At 38.4% G+C, this 23,067-nt stretch overlaps 1 protein-coding gene across 2 annotated transcripts in view; it reads right to left on the bottom strand.

Annotated features, from left to right (window-relative positions):
• Window positions 1–13,289, bottom strand: part of LOC111271036 (uncharacterized) — a 36,461-nt gene extending 23,172 nt beyond the window's left edge. The window contains exon 1 of one of the 2 annotated variants that reach the window (XM_022851567.2): window positions 13,206–13,289. In XM_022851567.2, coding sequence (XP_022707302.1) covers window positions 13,206–13,211 — 6 coding nt within the window. In that variant the 5' untranslated portion in view covers window positions 13,212–13,289. Of the gene's footprint in view, window positions 1–12,884; window positions 13,112–13,205 lie in introns of those variants that run through there. The other variant, XM_022851568.2, reaches the window with a different exon arrangement.
• Between the last annotated feature and the right edge of the window lie 9,778 nt (window positions 13,290–23,067).

Raw genomic sequence — 23,067 nt, 5'->3', positions numbered from 1 at the left:
ATAAAGACTACTTGCAAATTGCCGTCGGCAATTTAGTTAATGATTTTCGATGGCTTCATCTTCACTGCGACAAAACGCCCTTTTATGGTCGATCACTGCTCTGCTGTAGCTTTTTTATTGCGAACCAACATCATCTCAATATTACCCATTACTATTTTTAGGTAATCAGGACATTTTTCGGGAAATTGCCGATGGCTGCCGGAATTTTTCAACGTTATAATTAAGCTGAAATAATGAGTGACAAGTAGACAAGAAACGGACGTATAGCACTAAGCCAGATATCCATAGCTGAATACATAAATAGTCCTGGTATCCTTCTATGTCTTTGGTGAATCCATATTTCGTAGAGTAATTGGCAAAGTGAAGTATATTAATTTCGTAACTATTGCCAACCGCAGCTATAGCTATAATTATTTCAGTATCACTTATCCTTGTGACGATATTGCAAATCAGATTTAGGATTGGCTGTAAAAATATGCATTGTAAAAAGCATCTGAAAGTTTTACCTTTATATACCCTCGTACATGATATGCTGTAAAGCTGGCTTGCCTTGTCACTCATTTCAGACCTGAGCTGCACTGGAAGGCAGATCAACTAACACAGATCATTCAGTAGCAAAGAAGCTAGCAGTTACCCTTCGATGCTCTTACAGATCGCAAAGATTCGACTATTATTAACGGCCTCTATTAAATTATCGTAGCTAGCCAACGCTCGACTTGAGCTCAACATTGCATTTATTCTGCACCGTTTTTGTCGATCTCAGTCAGCTTTACTATTTGTTCTGACCGCACTCTGACTTCAAGATTGGCTTATCGCACATATCATAAAGTGTGAAGACTCGTGTGCCATTACCAAAGCTCTTATAGCCAGCGAAATTGTCGTATAGGAAAAAAAAGAAAACAAGTACGTCGAAAGCGCAGCAGGTCCTATTTACAATTTTGTTTATACATTATATTTATACTCACTAATTCTTTACTTTAGAAGACTTTTAAGAAAATTCACTAATTATTTACATAAATTCTCAATGGAATGTTGGATTTATTTTGAATTGTTGTTGATTCGTAGTGACTAGGTGGAATGTAGTAAACCTGACCTATAGGTAACTAGGCCCCAACATGTCAGACATTTTTCTATAAATTGAAAACTCCTTAACAAGGCAATGTGCTAACGACGTGCGGTCGTCGCATTACGATATAGAACAGACAGGAGAGCTCACGGAAGCTACAAAAATAGCTACACTCATTTGGTAGGGCCCAATTCACAGTACTTATAAGTTAGAAAACACACTTATATAACAATGTGTTTACCAGCTCCCGATAGAAGCCGGCGCAAAAAAATCCGACCAGGGACTGCACTGGTAATATCAGATCCAATGTGGTTATCAGCGACATCCGGCATAGCCACTGGCAGTCGACTGTAAGATAACCGAAACGACGGTCTGATCACAAACTTATCTCTCAATAATGAATTTAACTAATAGTCTTGTTATTAGTGTACATATGTATAATTGAATTAATAGCAATGGAAAGAGTAAAAGCTTTGTTTGTTGTGGGCGAATCATATAGCCTACAATGAGAGCTCATAACCTGCGGCCGCAACCAAAAAACTCTTCAGCCTCTCGACTCAGTTATTTGGCAAATATTTAACCTGCGGGCGACCTCAACTTACTGCTTACGATCCGTTTCGTACGACGAATCATACGTGCTCGCAACGTGAGGCAATCAACATAACGATTTGATTATGGTCAAACTGGACAAATCCCCTTAGGCGTCCTTACTTTATATCTACATTCGGCTACATCAATAGGATGTACTAACGGTTTTTGATATGCCTATTGAGACGCTCGTTTGACAATAGAGAGCTTCGTTACCAAGCGCAGTATCTTCAAAGAGAAACTGGACTTTAAACGTCTTTGTGATGGATACGCCTTTATAAGACATGAACGGTAAAGTCCAGTTCCATCATCATTCTATCATCGATAGCAGTATCGGCGTCGGGATAGTTTTTGATATTAGTTCCTTTTGGTTCGATTATTCCAAGCATTATGACTGCCTGATATCACTCGGTGTAACTGATGGCGAATCTTATAATTATTGGTGCTGTTTTTTTTTTTCTTTCACCATAAGGAGTCGCACACGACTCGAAGTATTGCTAAACGCCAATGCCGGACGTAAAAGTCAAAACATATAGACATTGCGCACGGCCTTTTTTCGACTTCGTTTAGGGCGGGCTGTGTGTAGAAGAAGTTAGAAGAACCCGACGAGGCCCGCAACTGAAAATATGATTTGATCCGAATAGGTAGGACGTTAATTGATGGCCTCAATTAGGTTCATCGAAACTAAGTGACACCATTTTCTAGCTTTATTTGTTATCCGAAACCCTTTGTCCCCTGACTAAGGTTCGAATGGAGAACGTACCGCTTTTCTAGAACGAATCAGTCATCTGTACTTTGTTTCCCTCAGTGATCCTCAATCGTTACATTTTGATGCTTCGGAAAGCTGAAAAATCACTGTCATCGAAGTAAAGGGTGAGCTAAACAAGCAGAACATCAGCAATTAAGTAGCTTAGAAAGGATAATATTCCTCAACGTGTATACAACAAATACACTCGTTTTTGACTGAACAGATTCAATAATGTGATATTACTAACTTCGATGAGTGAGTTCAATGTCTTTTTTCCCCTTAATTTACATCTGCAGCCTGTTGTAACCTATCGGTTCGTCTTTACTGCGAGATTTTAAAAAGCGAAAATCCTACAAATCCTAGAACATCTGTAATACTTATAGCGTTAGCTTTTCCAATAGTGAACACGCCACCTAGTTCAGACGGAACATATCCAGTGTTCTGCTGCTTAGACTGTATTTCCCGACGCATTATTGCACGCTGTTTCATGTAACGAAAGCATTCGGCACCAGTGTAGAATGAAGTTATCTATAATAACAAGATGGATCCGTTTGTATCCAATAACGGCCATCATCTTACCGAACCTTGTTGAAGAAATGTTTTTGACAACAAACGTTTCTCCGAATTGCGTATCGGCACATAAGGTGAAAGCAGTTAAATTTCAAAGTAGGAGGCGTAAGAATTGATGATAACGTTGTTGATGTCTTCCCCACCCGTCCTTGAAGCATATATAAATCGAAGCTATAACCAATTGTTTAACTACCCAAGGCATGTCCCAGTGGCATGACCACAAGCGCGTAAGCACCCCAACTGGATCAGACCTTATTTATAACTTAGCGTAGCCTGTGGTCACCTCTGTGCTTGTGCTATATAATGTAATGTAATAACTCGCGCACGGTGCCCTATTCAGTGTTAGCGTTTAGATTTGTTGTTCTTATCCTATCTCTTGGCTATCTTATACGATACTAATTTATAGATGACTTTTAGGAAACCTCTTATGACGACTACATTATTGTATCTGCTGAACTGGAGCAATGCGAAAATCATAAAACCTTGTTTAAGGAGAGCTACCATTGTATTTAAGTGAGACATTTTGTATCAATATACGCATGTAACGCATAACGCAATAACTTTGAATTCAAATATGCTCTCATATTCTAACAAGCGTTCGAAGTAGCATGTTCTCTGTGACGAATAGCGTGATTACTTAATTATTTACGGTTAGTGTTTTATATATAGGCTATATGATTCTTGATTTTCTTTGAAATAGGTCTAAATCTAGGCCAGGCGCGTATGTATATTCTTATATATTGTATATACACAATCTGTATCGTATGTGTACTTTTCTGGTATATCGAACTTGCATGAATGGTCACATTTAAATAAAAGGAGAGTTTGTATTTTTAGAATTATTATATATATGTATATATATATTTGTCTTGTGTATCCTTACGTATGACGCTCTTGGAAAGCAAACAACCAATCCTTTAGGACACAATCTAGTCCTATAGGGCGTACCGGACAGTCTAAACTGCTAGTCTGTTCTAGGTCTTTCTTTTGTCCTTTTTTTGGGGGTCATTATTCAGACAACGAAGTGGTCGTATGGTAGCAGAACAACTATATTATTGCCGCAACTTTAACCGTATCGTGTCCGCAAAAGTAAATGACCACACTGCCCAAGGGCATTCTTTGTGGGATTCGATTCTGATCGGAGTAGCGAACGACTGTCACCATCATTCATTTGACTTATATATATATATATATATATATATATATATACGTGTATATATGTATGCGTACGTGCATGCGGGTGTAATGGTCATAATTCATCTATCTTAAGCGTTTTCGTTTCTTTGTACTTGACGAAAATTTAATGACAATACATTATAGTATAAGCGTCTCGACCAAATCGGGAAACCAAGAGCGCCTTTTCTAATTATACACTCTACATTCAATCATGGTTCTCGCTATTAAATTAACCCACCGTATAATACACATTTATTACCACGGTCCGATAATGTGGACCGTTAGTTTCGCAGCAATTATTGCCTAATAGCTTTTACTATTTAGGTTATATACACACCCTGTTTCTGATCTATCACAATCAAAAGACGCAATAGTACGACAATTATAGAGGGGGCAATTTACATTTACTCAATCATCGTGGTCAAGGCTCACGATGTGTCCGGAGGCTATCGAATCATGATGAAGGTCGTCCAAAATCCCCAGGACGCTCTACTCGGCCCACTTCGTTCCTCTTACCTCCCCAAATCTTTTTTCAAGACAAATTGCCTGCTGGTGAACCACGTTTGACTACAGTTGGTCCAATGTGCTGAATTCTTATTTTGCGCCAGGCACGACCATTAAGCAATTGCTTCAGACAGACTGCACCTGCCGCGGTAAGTTATTGCTGTTATCCTGGAAAGTTATGTACAGATCCGCGTACGAGGTATCTATACGCTGAGCTTAAGAACGGCTCTACAAAATACACTTCAATCTTCTTCCTAGCCAACTGGCCTCTTAGCCTAACAGCATTATAAAAATACGCCTGCGATCCGCTAAACATCTCTATTCTATGAAAACAGGAACCCCGCCCAGTGACATGGCACATTAGGGACGTAATATCGCTGGTGGCATAAAATCGATTACCGTTATTGAGCCAAACAAAACCAAATAAATGGCGGTGACGGTGGTAGTATTAAAACCCGCAACAGTTCAAAATAGCACCTCAATGAACGGTACTATAACTGGCAAACTGCCGCAGGGTCTATACGAGACAAACGGGGGTAGCTAACGGTGCGTGAGCACGACTGCCACAGCGACGGTTCCCTCGGGACACATGTCGCTTCGTCTATTATGAAAAAGTCCGGAAAGCTTCGCTGAAAGCAAAATTGTTGCGGTGAAACCAACGCACTACTTACGAGAGAATGTAGCCGTCGGGCATCGGGTTGTTGTTGATTCGGAATAGCAACAATAATGGTAGCAAGATTTCATATATATATGTATATGTATACTTTTTTTTTTATGAAGATCGTTAATATCTTCAAAGGCATTGAAGCCTAACGTCATAGTTTCTAACTTTTAATTTCATATCGGTATACGAATGGAGACGGCGATTTCATTTGTGCGACAGCAACCGCGTCATATTTCGTAAGAACGGACTATAAACGATGCAAAGAGAACGCGTATAGATAAGCTGATTAAGATCTCCCTTTTTGATAGCAGTTAACTACAACTAGCTATTAGGATCACGTGTGATATTCCATTCATAGAATGGATACACACATCTATTCACCATAAATAACAACAGGGTCACCCGTAGAAAAATGTCGTGTTATACCTTTTCTTGTGGTTGCTTTTTACGCATTCTAACATAGTGGCATGGTTGTCAATTTGTTTCGGTAGGCCTGGCCGTGATAATTGAGTTCTCGTTACATGAAGAATCAATACTTACTGCTACTGCTATTGATATGAGCCTTCTGCAAGGAAACCCACACAAGCTCTATATTTGGCTTCGCTTTTCTTCTAAAGCTCGATCAATTACTTATTGTACAGGTAGCCATTAAGTGTGCTGGGATAAGGGGATTTAATTGTCGTCTGAAGTAAGGCAAACACTTGGCTAAGTGCGCTGCGTACGAAGACAAATTTAGAAAGAGATAAAGTCGGACTTACATTTAACACCCATTTCTCATTGAATTGTTCCGTACGGATTCCTCAGTAAAAGGACAAATAAACACTTCAGTTATGAATATATACTACATGAGTTGCTCAAAATTACTTATAGTGTAACACACTGTACCCATTTCACCACGAACTATAGCAAGTGGTTAGAAAAAAAATGGCCTAAAATTAAGCTTCTAAAAATGTTTTTATTTGCCAAACGTTGACCCTCAGGAGCAGAGGCCGAGAAAACATCTAAACAGTTTTCGATCTTTAGGCGCAAGAGCGCATAACAGCTGCAATCAACTGCGTAACTCATTGCGTTCGAGTTCGCTGGTAGAAAGTATGTCGATGTAACCCTAGTTTCAGGCTGGACTTTCTCCAAATCGAGCTCTACTAAACTCTGTACCCAGGCTCACCGAGCAAATACGACGCTTCCCTCTCTGGAGAATTAGACAGAAAAGAGGCAGAGGTAGCACTGTTTCGACGTAGCTCGCAATGACCACACATTCGTCTCTGGGGGCTTGAGGTCGAAACATTAAGAAAAACAGAGGTACCAGTCGTCTATCGACGACCCTCTCTATGCGGTTCATAAACATTATGATCGAAATGGTCGTTAGCTTTGTCATTCCTATTATTATTGCCTATTGCTAAGCTAGATCTGGAATAGGAAACAGCGTTGAAATTCAATACAACAGGGACCACAATTGAATGTAAATCTGTATTAGTCTATGCATGTTGCATATACGTTAGCTACAACGCCACTCGCAAACAGAACCCTAATAAACCAATGATCACTAAACTCGGTTATTGTCGGTCGTCCTTTTATCACCTCTTGGTCTAAAAAAACAATTACCGAATTATATCTTACCCGACATTTATCCCGCTCTACATGAATAGTTTAACTGCAAAATTTTAGGAGAGAGAATCATGTGAACTTAAGCACAAATACGTAATAATTACAAGTCTGCTATTGATGTCGATTCCCATTTAACTACTCGTCTGAATGAAGTTATAGATAATTTGCAGAATCGTGTTTCTTCGATTGTGTCGTGTAATCTTTACGGAGCTCTTCTGCTGACAGGAAGGCAATGGCTCGGTTGGTTTGTAAGTTAATGCATGACTGGCTGAGTGGAAGTTGAAGCGGCATAATGAAGGGGGGAAATGCGGCGAAGTTACGTCAAGGCTATTTTCTCGACAGAGCTTCAGAATAAAAGTAGCAAGAGGATGTTAGCTATGGAAATGGGGGTGGTGGTGGTGGTGGTGATGAAGACGTTCCTGCAAACGACGTAGTTGTTTGCTCTACCCGTAAACTAGTAGTAGCATGTCATGTACAACTCGCCTCAAACTACAAGGCTATCTGCGAGGCGTGTTTTACGTCCGGCACTGGCATAACATTTAGCTACGGTCGACTAGGCACGCGTACATCCCCAGAATTTATCTAAGTCTAGCAGATACCTTTATCCGATCTGACTATATTTCCTCCAAGTGTTGGGAAATGAAAATAAGTAGATGTCGATAATTCCTTTTTATCTATATATTCGGCAGTTCAATCTAATACGATTCGTTTTAGATGAACGAAAAAAACACTACATTTGCCCTTTTCGAAAGTGTGCCCGATGAAAGTATTACCCACATGTTTGGTCTTCAGATTCTTTTCCTTCGGTCGTATCGTGCTGATTCGAACCCACCATGTATCATTTCAATGTGTGTGCGTATAGAGGAGGATTATAAACAAAACTACCGAGTGTAAGTCAGGAAATGCCTGTGCCGCTGAACTGAATTTGCAAATATCTTTCGGGAAGTTGCTCTGTTGGAAACCGCTGATGCTAAATACTTCAATTTGTCCTTCTTACTTACACAAATATCAATTCAAGATTATTGTTATTATTCTGTGTCAATGTCCCATTCGTAATTTTTTCTATGCCTTATTTTGTGCATTCTCACACCTGACACTCAAACGCTAAAAACTGACTCAAGCAAGTTTTAAGCAAAGGAAACCTGATTTTTTCCAATGATGAGTTTACGCACAGCTTTTTATAATAAAGACCTCTATTTACAAATACCATTTTATACGTTCATAAAATAATAATAATATATTAAAATAAATAATTAAGACTGTGTTGTTTGCCAAAAAGCAGAAAACCAATTCATACGTTAGGGTTGCCCAGGCCCAAAAACTAATTAAAATAGCTTTGGTCAACTTCACCATAACTCCCCAAAATTTTCCAATCGCCTTCTCAATAGCCACAAAGCAGATTTATAAATTTTCAACTATATTCTTTTATTTTGAACAGGGGAATAATGTCATCGGCGTGCGGCACTCTTTAGCTCTCTCTACCTCTCTCAGGGGAATAATGTCATCGGCGTGCGGCACTCTTTAGCTCTCTCTACCTCTCTCAGTAGAATAAAGTATATTCAATTTTTGTCTCTTGTTAGCCAATTCACGAGTGATTGGAAACTCTTTTCGTTAGGATATTGAGATAGTTACCGACAAATCCCAACGAAAACCTAACAAGACGAAAATCAAACTTGATCGTTTGGAGAATGTTACTTCCGCTTAAATTTGATTTTACCTGTTTTAATTTAAGTAAAATTATTTACTTGCAGTTATTGTTAATTTATATTCTTGTTCAATTACAAATAAATGACGTTCTTACATTAACAAAACACAGGAGACAAAGAGGTATAACTCGCCTCACCCAACTCTAGCGGCACCGTTAGTATTGCAGTATCGAACAAAACGAGTTCGTATCAGAACATGCACACACAATGGCGGCGGGGCGATCCTCTGTAGATTACACTAAAATACTTGACACAAATACTGTCTCACAATGTATATTTTATAAAATAATTAACAAAATAGGTATAGGTCCAAATATTGATTAGCCTTTAGCATAACACTCCAACACCACCGCATCTATGTATTCGTGACTTCGCAGCGTCAGAAAGAAGGCTCCCTGTCTTCAGTAGCGCCTGCAATTTCCTGCCGTTAGCGGTTTATTGCCAGCCGTATGGACTGAAAAAATTGACTTCGAGTAAAAAAAAACTTTGTTTCTACAATTTTTTTAGAATATTCTGTAAGGTACGAAATTCAGATAACGGACCGATAGTTGCCGAAGTCGTCTTTCTCTGCTTTGAGATTATACAGCGATATCGGCTATTCTAACTTAAGTCTCCTCGAGAAATAACCGGCCTTTATGGAGGACTCTAATATAATACATAGGCAAAATTATAACCCAAAATATTTGAGTTATTCTTTCTGCTCTTGGATACAGCAAATAAAAGCTCCTTTAGGGAGGAAGCTGAGGTTAACTTGAAGGAAGGTATGAGCTAGTAAACTATCCTTGATAACTTGTTAACCGGGTACAAGTATCAGTGTTATCGCCTAATAAGTGAAGTAGGTTAGGTTTTCGCCTCCCCCTCTTCCTCTCACCAAGCGACCCCAGAAAACGTTATTTTAAAAAAAGTAATAATTTTAATCGACAACGGAGCATAGAAACAATGGCACAAATGAGATTATTTCATAAAATGTTTTAGTCAATTTCCCCTTCTCCACGAATTTATGAGGAGCTATTTTCAAATGCTGTGTTTGAACAGCTGCGAACACCAAAAAACGTTACTCTCAATGAGTTACGATTAGGGATTAAGTTTCGTGCCACTCAACGACAGACGAGTTCGCCCTTAATTCAGGCTTTGAGCTGCCACAACTTTAGGCTCTCTGGAACGCTAGTCGGTGAGCTGTTGAGCCTTGGATTGTTGCCTCCCTCTAGACGTTTCTGACTCCTTTCTACTATCATTGCCAGCTTTAAAAGAACGACGCACATTATTCAGTGCTGTCTGAGAAGGGGCGTTCATCCCTTGAATGTATCCTAACCGGAGATGTGCCAACCGTCGGTCTGTCTTTCGCTAGCCCACGACCCTGATGCTACTAAGGGACTTACATACACACAGCTACGGCTACTATCAGTACAAGCACTACACACGTAGTATACATACTTGGCAGATTACAAAAGATGGACACTAGAAAGGAAATTGAACCTAGGGTCCGTACGCGAAGGAGTTAAAAAATCTTTAGCCAAACCGCACTTGCATTGACCTTAATCTTGATTTAACATTCTGTTGCCTTCTCGTTTTACGTTTTAGATTAGCAGAGACCGTTCGGTACGATGTTATGTGGCAAAAAATTGCTCGTACCAAGTTACACAGGCAAAATTTATGTTGGCCCTTCACCGCGTCCCCGAATTTCTTTTATGCCCTTTTGACGTTTTTGCTGAGAGATCCGCATATTAGTCACTCAGATTCGCTTTCTATGTAGAGGACTGGAAGGTGCGTGAAGCTAGACTAGCAGGCAAGAATCGTGCCTAAGCGGGAAAATTGACATTCCCAGATGGACCAGAGTTTGAGTAACGAGTATATTCTCCTTGCGTAAGAGGTGTACGTTTAGAGGCAATAAATAAAATAAGCAGAAGATGCTCATCAAAGTGAATACTTCTACGATAAACTTTTTCTTTCATCATATGCCGCTTTTGGATTTTGTCGTTTAGTTGCAGATGTAAGGGCGCCTAGTCGTCTCGAACACTGCTCGGCGTCACTGCTCCTGCTTGCCCTCCGCCGACATCCTTGTCCTTAATCGAGTCTATGGTTCGAAGCCCAAACAGAACTATGAAGAGCGTTTTGGAGGTCGCTCTGCTTAACTTGTCTTTAGCACTACGCTTGGGCTGCTATTGGACGATTCCCGGCGTCCGCGGTCACTTTTTTATTTCGGATTCTATGCTTACATTCAGATACGCAACTATAAGACATTGACAAACGTTTTTCACAGTCATTTATGTAGCCATTATGGTTATGTTCGTATGGAGGACGGAGGCATGAGGACATGCATGAGGCGTTGTATGTGCGTAGTTTGACAAGTAGAGTTCCGTCTCGAGAGTAAAAGGTGTCGCTTGGAATGAGCCGATACGGTTCTTCATAAGTCTTTGGGACAAATACTATGTCTGTGTGTGTGTGTGTGTGTGTGTCTTCGATTTCTACGAAGCGAATGAAACGGACTTGAATAATTTTTACGATACAGCGTGCCAGGAAAACTAATAGGAAAAGGTTATTTCAGCACATGTCTGTAATGCTGTTCCTATCTCACCATAATCATTTGCTTCTTCTGCTCATCGAAGCTCACAAATCTGTGGCTGGCGCCTTTCAAATGCTGTGTTCGAACAACTGGGCTTACCAGCGGCGTCAGGCAGAGCAGTTTGGCTTTACAATGCCATGGATATATCTAGCGTCTTAATGAGTGTATCAATATAAGTTGACGCTTCATCTGGCGGTACAATCTATGCACAAGAAGCATTAGAACATAATAAAATTTTATCAGGCCAATTTTAATTCTTCAACGAAGAGTGTAAGATGGAGCTTAGGATTTGAGTTCTTATTACTTGCATCAAATTGTCGTTAAAATGATTTTGGTCGTGATCTCGAAATCTTTTTAAGCGGGCGTAAATTACTGAAGGTGCTAGACGAAGTACTTATCCTGAAACGATGAGGTCTGTTTTCGATGAGCGGCCGCTTGTGCCAGACAATCCAATACGTTAGTAACAACACGCAACTCTCAAACTTTGGTGAAATGATAGAACCGCTTGCTCGCTGGGATGTCAATAGGTTTAAGCCGTATCACAAACGTACGAGAGAACCGTAGAAATACAGAGATTTGAAAAAGGCTTCAAGATATATGCGTTGAAGTACGGACAAGCTACTGCCAATATAATTTGCTGTACAGCATACGTAGATACTTCTAATTATCAGTTGAGAAAGGTGTGTGCAGTCTGTATGTTGACGAAGATTTGCCATATTGCGAGTGGCCTATTTGGGTCGCGTATTTGAAGCCATTTACGTATGCTGGAAATTAATTCACCTTTAGTCAGACAATAGCACGGGTTTAACTGAGGTTGTGCTATATGTGGAGTAATTCAGCGGTGGTCAGGGTATAAATTAAAGATTATTGACGTAGCATAAAAAGTAGCATTTTATAAACGTCGATCATTCATGTTCATGATTCAGTAGATTTTTACAAGGGACAAATTATCACAAGGGTAATTTGAATGTCCGATTGACTTTCACACATCTTGCTATAGTACTGACATACGAGTATTGCGTGTTCAAACTAAATCAGCTTGTAAATGGGCACCAGCTGATAAAGGAATACTCTACTCAATTCGTGCTCGAATTGATAGATAACGAACGAGCCAACTACCAAATTCATTTAGACATTGAACATTGTATTTAGAATTTAGGTAGGTATATCGTTAAATACTGCCTGTAGCCCATTAAAAGAAAAAGACGTATCGTTCATAACAAACGTTACTTTGAATTCAAGTTATCTTGCTAGAAGTGGAGCAAGCTAGGGAAAAAAAAAAAAAAAAGAGAGAAAGGCGAGACATCATGTCTAAGATGCTATCGCAGTGATAATTTTCATCCAATTTCTTCGTCGGATACGGTTAACACGATCATCAAAAATGAATTCGAGCTAGCCGGGTCTATAACATCAAAGCTCAGCTACACGTGTTAGCTGTCCGACTTCCCCGCAATGACCTACGAGAATATGTCTCTCAAGGAGTACCTGTGTAATTCAAAGACTGCCCCATATAGATAGCAACAATTTCAAGACGTCATCCCTTCCATAGAGGTTGGAGATTGCAAATAATCTTCCTCAAGTCCTCTAGAGAATAACGGATAAAAAAGAGCAACCGATTGTGACTGATTGAAAGCTTAGTCAATATAATCAGTTATAAATGTTACTTTATAGAATAAAAAAAAAATTAGCCCAACCTTTAGTCGGTGTTACCAAGGAACGCTTTGTTTTTCTCGTTTGTTTTCTCGTCTCGTTAAACACTGTGATTTATACTATCACATAACAAAGGATGTACTCCAGAAACACAAACTGGTCACTGCATCACACGGTGATGTTAGTACTGCTCCGTTCTGTCAGGACAGCGTTGCTTCCATACTAAGTTGTACCTTATTTAATATTTTTTTATCACAGAAGGTCCTCCATATGTATCAGTATACGGTATGTTGTGTAGCTAGGTATAAAGAACAGTTAATGCAAAGAGATTCCTCATGCATTGACCTACTATGTGTTCACGGTACCTTCATGTCGGCGTTGTGTTGGTCTGATGCGTTCACTGAAGAGTGATCGACGAACCCCCTTATATAGTTAACCTACGCATAAGGCTTCTCTTCACTCACCAGCTAGCGCGTTTTTATTTCTCAATATGTGTGCGTATGTATGTATGTATGCGCTTGTATACACACCTATTAAAATATAACTTATGTACTGTACACGCAGGCATCTCCAAAGTGTCCCTGTCATACCAAAAATAACGTGCGTATGAGCAGGTATAGCAGGGCGGGTTGCAGAACTGACCAGAAGAAGAAATATCCAATCTATAGCTTGCCATCTACAGCGACGGCCACCGCATGGCCGGTTAAAGACGGTGGGAAGGGGGCTTTCAGTGTTACTGCCTGACCGTCCGTTTCTTCAGCTTTGGTAAATGTACTGAATAAGCCGGCTACTGTTTCTGCTGAGGATAGCATTTCACGCTGCAATGCCTCTATGGCTGCCCTTGTATAACGATTGACAGTCCGTTTGCTCATTCGACCCGTCCGTTCCCCACAAGTCTCGAATACAATGATGGCAATAACGGCCCAACAAGTAACAGTAGTTCCCACTGGTGTAAGGAATAGGGAGTCTTGCCTTTAAAAGGTTGATGACTCACTTCTTCGAAAACTGAAGAATATATTGCAGAGCTGTAGATGTCAGCTGCCTGATTCCATTTACTAGCCCTTCATAGAACAATTCCTCGAGGGCATGAAAAAAAGTGTGTACAAATTAGCCCTTAATAACTTTTAAATAGGCAGCTGCTTGTCTTCCATCCGCAGCTGTGTACGTACGTACGTACTGCCTTGGTGTCTGTTACTAACACTGCTATAACCTATTAATTCGGCTGTATTAGAACTGGTTAAAATAAGTCGATTTCTTGGGTATATAAAAACAAGATTGTCGTGCCCAGGTCGGGAATGTTCGCAGTTTGTATCAACAAGAATTGGAATAACTCAAATCTTATACTGTTTCTGAGCTTCTCATCTTTTTGAAGTCTTATTAAGCCCTTTAAAAATGTTTTTTGGACTTAACACTGGATGGGCCTGCGGGGTCTTTTGATTTAACTAATTTGATCCATTATTGTCATATCCAGCTTACCTTAAACCACGGTACACATTTACAGTTATTCCATGACGATTACCTCACTTTATCTAGCCCGTCACCCTCTGGCAGTTATTTTATCAACTTATTCTAATATGACTGAAATTTCGATTGATAACACAGATATCCACGTGAAATATTTCCGTTTATGTCGCCTAACCTTTTTGGCTTTTTGGCTTTTTTTTGGTCTTAAATAACCATTTTAACTATAAAAAGCTGTATTTATATACATGCATAATCTAAAATACCAATAGTGAATAAAAATGAGCCACAGTGGATACTTGGGGCTAAAAAGCAAATGCAGTAACTTTTTCGCTTATATATATATATATATATATATATATATATATATATATATATATGAGAAAAATGAACAAAATTCTTAGTAATATAAATGAGTGCGTCTTAATAGAGAATTCAGTCACGCTTCGTTTTGAAAATTGCGTTTACGATGTACAGAATTAATAATAAAACGATTCAACTGCAAGCAAGTAACAGTGCGTCAAGGGAGATTGGTAAAAGCTAACCCGCAACGTACACGGAGCTTTCTTGGAATTTAATGTTAAGTCAATAGCAGGCCAAGGGAAAAAAACGCTAGGCGCATCATAAATGACATTTTGACACGATTTCAAGTGCTCCCAGCTCAAGTTAACGTAGACCGTCCAGCGCGTAGAGGTTAGTTTATCTTTGTTCAACGATGTACTATTGCTGAATGGAACAACCAGCCCGCCAAATAGAACGCTCTATATATGATGGATAAATACTAATACATAGTTGTCGAGCTTCGCGCGCCGTCTCTTTCGCTATTAAATACATTCTATCGTAACTGTGTAGCATTAAAAAAAGATCTAGGTAACGTCGAATAGCGATACCTATCTATCTATCTAGTAATACATTTTTCCACCATATAGCTTAATTTATAAAAATACAACGCCTAATCATGCGATGCAAGTTTTTTTTTCACAAAAATATATATATATATATATATATTCGTACGTTTGATAATAGATCCATGCAGATTATGCCGACGGTCGCATTGATACATTAATATTAGTTACAAAACTATGCTCTATTGAAAAAAAAACTTCGAGGAACAAAAGTATTTGCCTAATCGGCTATACTTTCCGCATAGCTCCTTCCGGAACGAAACTTCACGATGCACCAAAAATCTGCCATAAAAACTCTGCGGCCCTAAACTGTTAGTAGCATAATAGATAGGCAGTATCAATACCCTCAGACTTTATTTTTATCATACGATGGACGATGACACCTTAAGTTTATTGTACTGGTTTCTATCATTTTTATTATTAACACTACACTAACTGATAACATGTAAGACATTGCATATTACGGTACGTCTTTGCTTCAGTCCCTGTCGAAAGCGAAACGTTTAAGCACACCCAGTAATCATTATTTGTATGCACCCGGATATGATGTAGAAACATTTTATACATAGACCTATTTTATTCCAATAGAATATGCGATTAAGTAACAAAAAAAAAAAAAAATCCTCTTCTTTTTCCCAACTAAAAGGTCATCATTTTTTCTATTCAAAAACCCACATCTTGCAAGAATAAATTATCTCTTTTCACATCTTATATTACTCACAGACACAAGTATCAGCCGCAGATCAAATATATAAAACAGGATTACCTGATACGCAGTATTTCACGAACATTTCGTTTGGCCAAAGTTGCATTGAGTTAGTTGTTTGTAACTAAAAGACGTACAAAAGAACGATACGCATGGATGCTTCGGAGTTTTCCTCTGATCGTATAGACGAGTGCATATTCGCGTTGGGGATTACTATATCGTATAATAAATATCTTACATATAGAGAGATCTTTTATTAAGCTTAGTCTACGCGAGTCGTTTGCTTGGGATTTTAAACTTGCAGTGGTATAAATTTACAAGTGAGATTAAAGATAATCAACGATATAAGTAACTTTTTTTTTTATTGACACAATAGGGAATAATATAATTGGTGACTTCATTAGGAACTAGCATTGAATGCTTTAATAGATTAGCCTAAACAACGAGTATCAAAGTATTAACTCATTCAGACTGGATTTCAAGCTTGTAACACTGAAGCTAAGTGATATGGAAAATTAAAAACCACATTAGGTTTACTCGTACAAACTTTCAAATACCCTCTTCTGGTTCGAGTTTACCATGATCATTGTACCGTCTTACCGCATGAAGTTAGATATGATAAAGCAAACATTGCAAAGCACAGCAGTTTCTGGGGCTATCGTCAGACAGAGCGGTGTCCCCTCAGTAGATTCTATGTCTATATGCATAGTCCTATTGCGTATTTTCGCTTCGGTCGCCACCATTTGTCATTCTATCCTATAGCCGTTGCGGCTAGTCCCTATGTTGAGCCTTAACGGCACAGCATTTCTATGTCTGTCTCTTGTATAACCGATTCAAGGAGGTTACCTAAATAGCAAAAGGAACGCAAGTCACGATCGAATGCAGGCCACTTGCACGGAACCGCACTACGGTTTATCGGCTGAGGCCTCAAATATGCCCAGACGAGAATTTCAACGCGAATGTGTTCCTTCATACATGCGCAAGCTACTCGTACATTTCTTCGCTCCTAATAATACAAATGCAGCATAAGCTGCTATTTCTATTCTAACTAAATGTGAGACCCCTTTATGCGATAACTGGGCATGAACTTCCAATTTTCAAGTACCTACGATATGTCATAAAAAATAACAATTTTACTACTTCTCAGGAACCACGTGGACGTCTGTTACACGATTAATAGGAAAAAATCACTCACAATAAGCCAAACATATGTCTGAACTATTTGAAAACGTAGTATCTAAATGATCATCGTTTAGATCGTAGCGGTTTTCCTGCGCTCGTTGATTAGTGGAAAAAAGCATCCTGCTCTGGGCTTGTAAAAGCATTCTTAATTTGAGAATAGTCTGGTCAATTGTTATCAGGATAAAAAAAAACTTTGACATATAGGGGCTAAATTTTCCGCTTGGCATTTCTTTTAATAGCTTTGCAAAAGGGGTCTCACTGTTGACTGATATATTTTGGGTTTTGAACGCAGCCAATTTTTTTTATGTCGAGCTCCTTGACACCCAATAGTATGCCTACACATCAGTGACAAATTAATTACCAGCTAAGTCTTTCGTTTCAATATGTCTCAATTTTTACACTCTTTTTTATTTAGTTTTCTAAATTCCCTGTAATGCAAAACAAAAAAAAGGGGTCAGTCTAAGTGAACCGTAGTTGTTCGTACTCAACAAAGTAATTTTTTCTCAATCTTGAAAGCAAAAACAACAGTTCGTACAATTAAATGGAAATCTCCTTATATTGTCTATGTGTGGCATACTACGTGAATAGACAAGACTCTACAATAAGGTAAAACTATATAAGAGATGAACTTGACAAATGAGTGAACGTTAGCTTGGAATCAGACTGGAACTGATAGAATGGAAACAGACAGAATGGAAATAACGTATTTGCCGAAACTTCTGAGAATTAGCTGCTTTTTTTTTGTGCGCTACGTTATCGCACGGAAATGTTTAACGCCATTATCTTTATACGACTTTTTGAATGCGCTTGATGGGAACATGCACCATAATGTTTTATATAATTAGCACTAGTTTGGTGCCGTATCCTTCAGGAAACGGTATTTACAAGCAACAGCAGGTTGGAGAATTAAGGTGTGGCATGACAACCAGTCCGAAAAAATCTCAATAGGAAAAATCAAGTTTCAGGCTACATTTTCCGAGTCAATGAATTAAAGTCTTATTTACCTATGTTATCAACTAATAGACGAGTTTATTAGTCAACCCTAAACAAAGGAAAAAATTAGATTCACACATTAACGCCATACTCTTTAAAGAAAATAAAGAAAGAACTCTTGTTAAATTTTTTTAAAGAAACTTGTTAGCCTACAGATAGGAATTGAGCAAAGCAAACGGGCAGTAGTTGCGTTTGTTTTATCGCTTTTTAAGTTTACTGGCAAGTGGCCCGCCTTAACGTTTTGAGATATATAGAGAATAGCAGCCAGAAGATGATCGAACAACAGCAAAGATTTTACTATCGAGGCCACAAAACAAGACTTGCAAACCTCCTCTAACATAATAACAGAGTTATTAAAATAACACCAGAGAATGGTGATAGAAAAATAGACTAATTGTAGGAATGATAGAACAGCAGCCAAGGAGCTTCAAAATGTCGTTGAATAATTGCAAGATGAGCGACAGTCAGTCTCCGTAGAAAAGAATACGAGTAAAGCCTAACACCTAAAGCACAACGTTCTGGAATCGGTTTGGATGTGCGGCCATCGGCTAGACATGACAAACTTACTAATAATGAAGGGATGCAAGGCCGCAGGGTTACATTACTGAGAAGACAATCTAAATAATTTCGTAGTAACCGTTTAAAATACGCCTTTATACCAACGTGGTCAAAATCTGAATTTTATTCCACTGTGCCTATAGAAAGAATGAACTTCTAGGTCGATCTACTTGTACGAAAGTTGGCAAAATCGCATAATTATAGAGAAAAAAAAAAACAAAAAAAAAAAAAGACTTTTTGACCAGATCCATATATTTGAGGAAATGATTAAAACCAACGTGCTCTTGTTACTTAAAGGTCAAGTACATATCTTACCGACCGAAACGGGCCACCATGCAAATAAACGTTTCCTGTCGAGGGTGATGTAGTCGTTACATTTTTGTTAGAAAGCGAGCTAAAAAACACTAAAAAACGCACACACCTGGGACCGAACGATTCATAGACAATTCTCACTATGGCCTGCTAGGAACATATCTCTAGGTAGCATCGTAGCCAGAGATGAAAGGAAATAAAAATAGACAACTTACAAATGTTATCTAGCTCAAATGTTTTTGCAATAATTTTAATAAAAGTCAGCTATCGGGATTGGTAGTCGTTCACAAAGGTTAGCTAGTCATATATTTTACATAGAAGACGTACGTTTGTACAAATGTACAACATTGTATGGCCTGTAACATATAAGACTTAGTAGACTCATGCTATTTGGTTAAGACCTTATTCTACAGACATGCTTAGCTAATCTACTATAAGATCACTAATGAACACAAAGAATATACAAAGCTGAGGTCCAAACTAATATAGGATATCTATAAGAGCAGAGTCTAAAAATACAGACCTTGATTTCCACAAAACATCAACAATCTTTGCCCAGTCAATTAGTGCTTGGCGGTGATCTTCGAGACAGCTTGGCTGAAACAACGCGTCAGGTATTAGAGTTTTAGATCTTTACTAACAGACACACGCATTACCGTGAACTATATATAAAAAAAAAAAAAAAAAAAAAAAAAGAATTTCTGACAACAACGAACTATCCTACCGATGCGCCAAGCGGATTTTGGTTTCAAGAATTGATACGATGTGATATGATAAACTGTATTTAGTGGTCTCACTTGAGATTTATATATGTAACTATCTGTATTAAGAAATATGCGTACAGAGGCTGTTCAATGGTTATCTTGTTAGCTTACTGAATACAAAGTTCTATTAATTTTTCCTCACAATGCTTGAAGAAAATTAAGATAATCGTCACAATCATTACACTATGAAGAGTTGGCAAAAATATACATCTCAGCTTTGTTCTATTACATGTAATTCTATTTGTTTCAGGTCACGTAAAAGCAGAGTAGTAAAGATTACAGGTATGTATTTAGAACACTATTTATAATAGAAGCACTAGTCGCGTTACAGGCGAAATATTCAACTCATTTTTGCAAGAGGTTGAATTAGCTGCGGCCTTTTTTTCAACAGACGAGTCCTTATTTTAAAGGGTGAAACAGGTGAAAATAACTTTCTCGGCATAATGAGTGTGATCTAAATCGATACTGGTTATCGTCAAATGCGCTTGACGCTTACTGTTTCTCTGCTTTACCAGCGCTTATAGTGAAAATTAGCTGCCTGGTTGTGATTACTAGCTTTCTGAAAATCTTTGATTTGTAAACTCTAATAAACTAGAAAAACGTTTAAGATAAAATACGTCGTGCGAGTCTTCCGGGGCAGCATGTCTCAAAACAGCACATAAGGTTTAACACGAACACTTGACGATATTCCTGGCAGATATTCAAAGGGCTGAAGGAAAAGCGCAAGCGAAAGATGAGGGCTTTAAAGCAGTAATCAAAATATTGTAGAACAGAACGACTGGAAGCGGAAAATATAGCTTTAAGGATTGAAGTAAGTAAGCTGAAGATGCGGATAAATGTACGGAAAAATAGGCGTATGCTCACAATATGATGCTCTGCGGCATGGTGGCCTTACTAAAAATATATAATAACAATACAAATGAACATGAATTAGCTTATCCCTGTCCTAAATATCACACACAGGTTAAAGGGATTAATTCAGAGTGCTCAAGAGACAATAACACTGATGAGCCGGTCAGCTCCGATGGCGAAGGATATTGAACTAGAAGGTGACACAACAAAAGGATATCCACCTATCGACAAAATGACCACACCTTTGGCAACAGCTAGCAGAACTCCTAAAAGCGGCCGTAACGTTAACCGCAATGGAAGCTAACTGGTACAGAACAAGGCCGATCATCAGTACAATGGTAGTGAGGAACAACGACGGAAATATCATGAGCATAAAGCCATCGCACCATTGAGAGCTTCTAAAAAATAAGAGAAAAAGCTTCTAAAAAAAAAGAGCTGTCTACAGATATTAACTCATTTGAGCTATCAGTTTAAATAACAATGAAGGGAACACAATCCCTTCCCCACAATCCCCAAGGGAAAAAAATCCACACTACCATTATCTTCTTTGCAATATTTACATTTATCATTATAATAGAAACAAACGACCAAGTGACATAGTCTTAAACAGCGAACGATCTGTCAAGAACAATATATTACTCAAAAATATATAGATAGACTTATAGAATGAAGTATCACCATAATTTCAAACTATAACACCATAGTAAACGTTCAAAGTGCGTCGCGGAACATACAGGCATCTTTAATAACAACAAAAAACACGTTGACATCTACCCGGCCAGTCGATCCAAATAGTAGTACAACTTTCTGCACCAAGGATAAAATTGTTACCGACTGTGATAGAAAGAAAGATCTGCAATTACTGGTAAATTAAATAAAGGGTTGCATCCTATGTTTTGTCATGTTGAAAATAGTCACTATAAGTCGACAGCGGCACCATCTAAAAGAAAAAACAGATCTCTATTTAGGGTGGCTTTTGGAAGCGGTCGCCAAGATGTAGATACACCTTTTCAATTAAAAAATAGTGTAAAAACTAGAATATCTTATTGCTTCCTCTGTCCTTAAGACAGTAGAATATAAACGATAAATAGTATCAGACAAACCTTTTTATGACTATTCGAATTTTAAAATCACACTTGACAGTGTCGTATGTTATATTCTGGCGGAGGTAGTGAACTAATTCAAGAGAGGATCAGTTTAATCAATTCATATGTAATTTCAGACATTGGGCCTATTTGTTTTCACATTATCAAATCAACAATATCTCACAGCGGGTGACTTCCAATGCACGGATGCCTATTATTTATAGTACCGAACGATGCAGGCATTTTTGTCCTGACAAAGGAAAATCAGGTCTACATCGCATTTGACGAATGTTATCATTATTCTGGTTGTACAGACGCGTTCATATACAATAATAATCATCATGTCTTGCTATTTAATCTTCTGTATCAGGGTTAAGCAAAATATGCATTCATCTTCGGCCCCCATAGTCGTTTTAATGAATTCAGCAATGAACTAAGACTCACATGGATTGGACCCTGTCCCAACCCCGAATTAAAAAATCAACTTAGTGAGAAAGGAGTAGATTTGAAGAAAATGCTTTAGCTCTATACGTTACGATCGATTACGACCATATCTATCAGCTAAAAAATTCATCAGTACTTAGCTTCCTTGGCTACCTCAAAAATGCGGTATTAGTAATTTTGTTTATTCATTTAAAAACATTTGTGATCCGAAGTGCCTTATATATGTAATAGCTGCCAGCCGGCAAAATCGTACAGCGTATTTTTCCGCAGTTACGTGATATGATGCCAATCATACGGAGATTTCAGATGAAAGTGGTCCGCTGAATACCTTTCTTTCTTCAACACTACTTTCTTGCCTGCATGGGGAAATATTGACATCTAGAATTGTGATCACTAGGCTTATTGGGACAAGTAATAAGATCCCAAAGGAAGGACCCTCAAGGTCCACCATCGCGTCACGGTCTTCAACCAGCTATCGGTCCGGTTTCATCGCTTTCAGCAGTCGCTGAATATTACAGAATGCATTGTAGAGCAAGAGAGGGAATGTCAAACCCGGCAGAAAATCACCGGTGTATACTGTTATTGGAACAGTGAAAACTTATACGATAAAAAAACATAAAGGCTAATTACGGCTCGAAACTTTCGTGCTTGCTCACTAATAAAGGTGCTTTTTATACATAAAGCCGGTCTTTTTTGTCGTTGATTACGTTCAACGAATACAACATTAAAAAAAAAAAAAAAAAAAAAACACTTCCTTGGTCTTCGTTAGAACTTAATTACTGTATACATAAAGCTTTCGGAAAATCCTTATAAGAGTCAAGACCGATTATCTTTTAGTCTGTGCTATTAAAAATCAATTTTTGAATAATAAAGATACGCTATCTATTACTCGTTACTCAATATAATCTTAACTTTTTTTGAAAATTCCTGGTGCGTACATTAATTTAACATAAGTACCAAGTAAA

Source organism: Varroa jacobsoni, unplaced genomic scaffold (genome assembly GCF_002532875.2).
Source record: "Varroa jacobsoni isolate VJ856 unplaced genomic scaffold, vjacob_1.0 contig00291, whole genome shotgun sequence".
Lineage (NCBI taxonomy): Eukaryota > Metazoa > Arthropoda > Arachnida > Mesostigmata > Varroidae > Varroa > Varroa jacobsoni.
The sequence above is the reverse complement of the archived record's forward strand: the minus strand, read 5'-3'. Positions and strand labels throughout refer to the sequence as shown.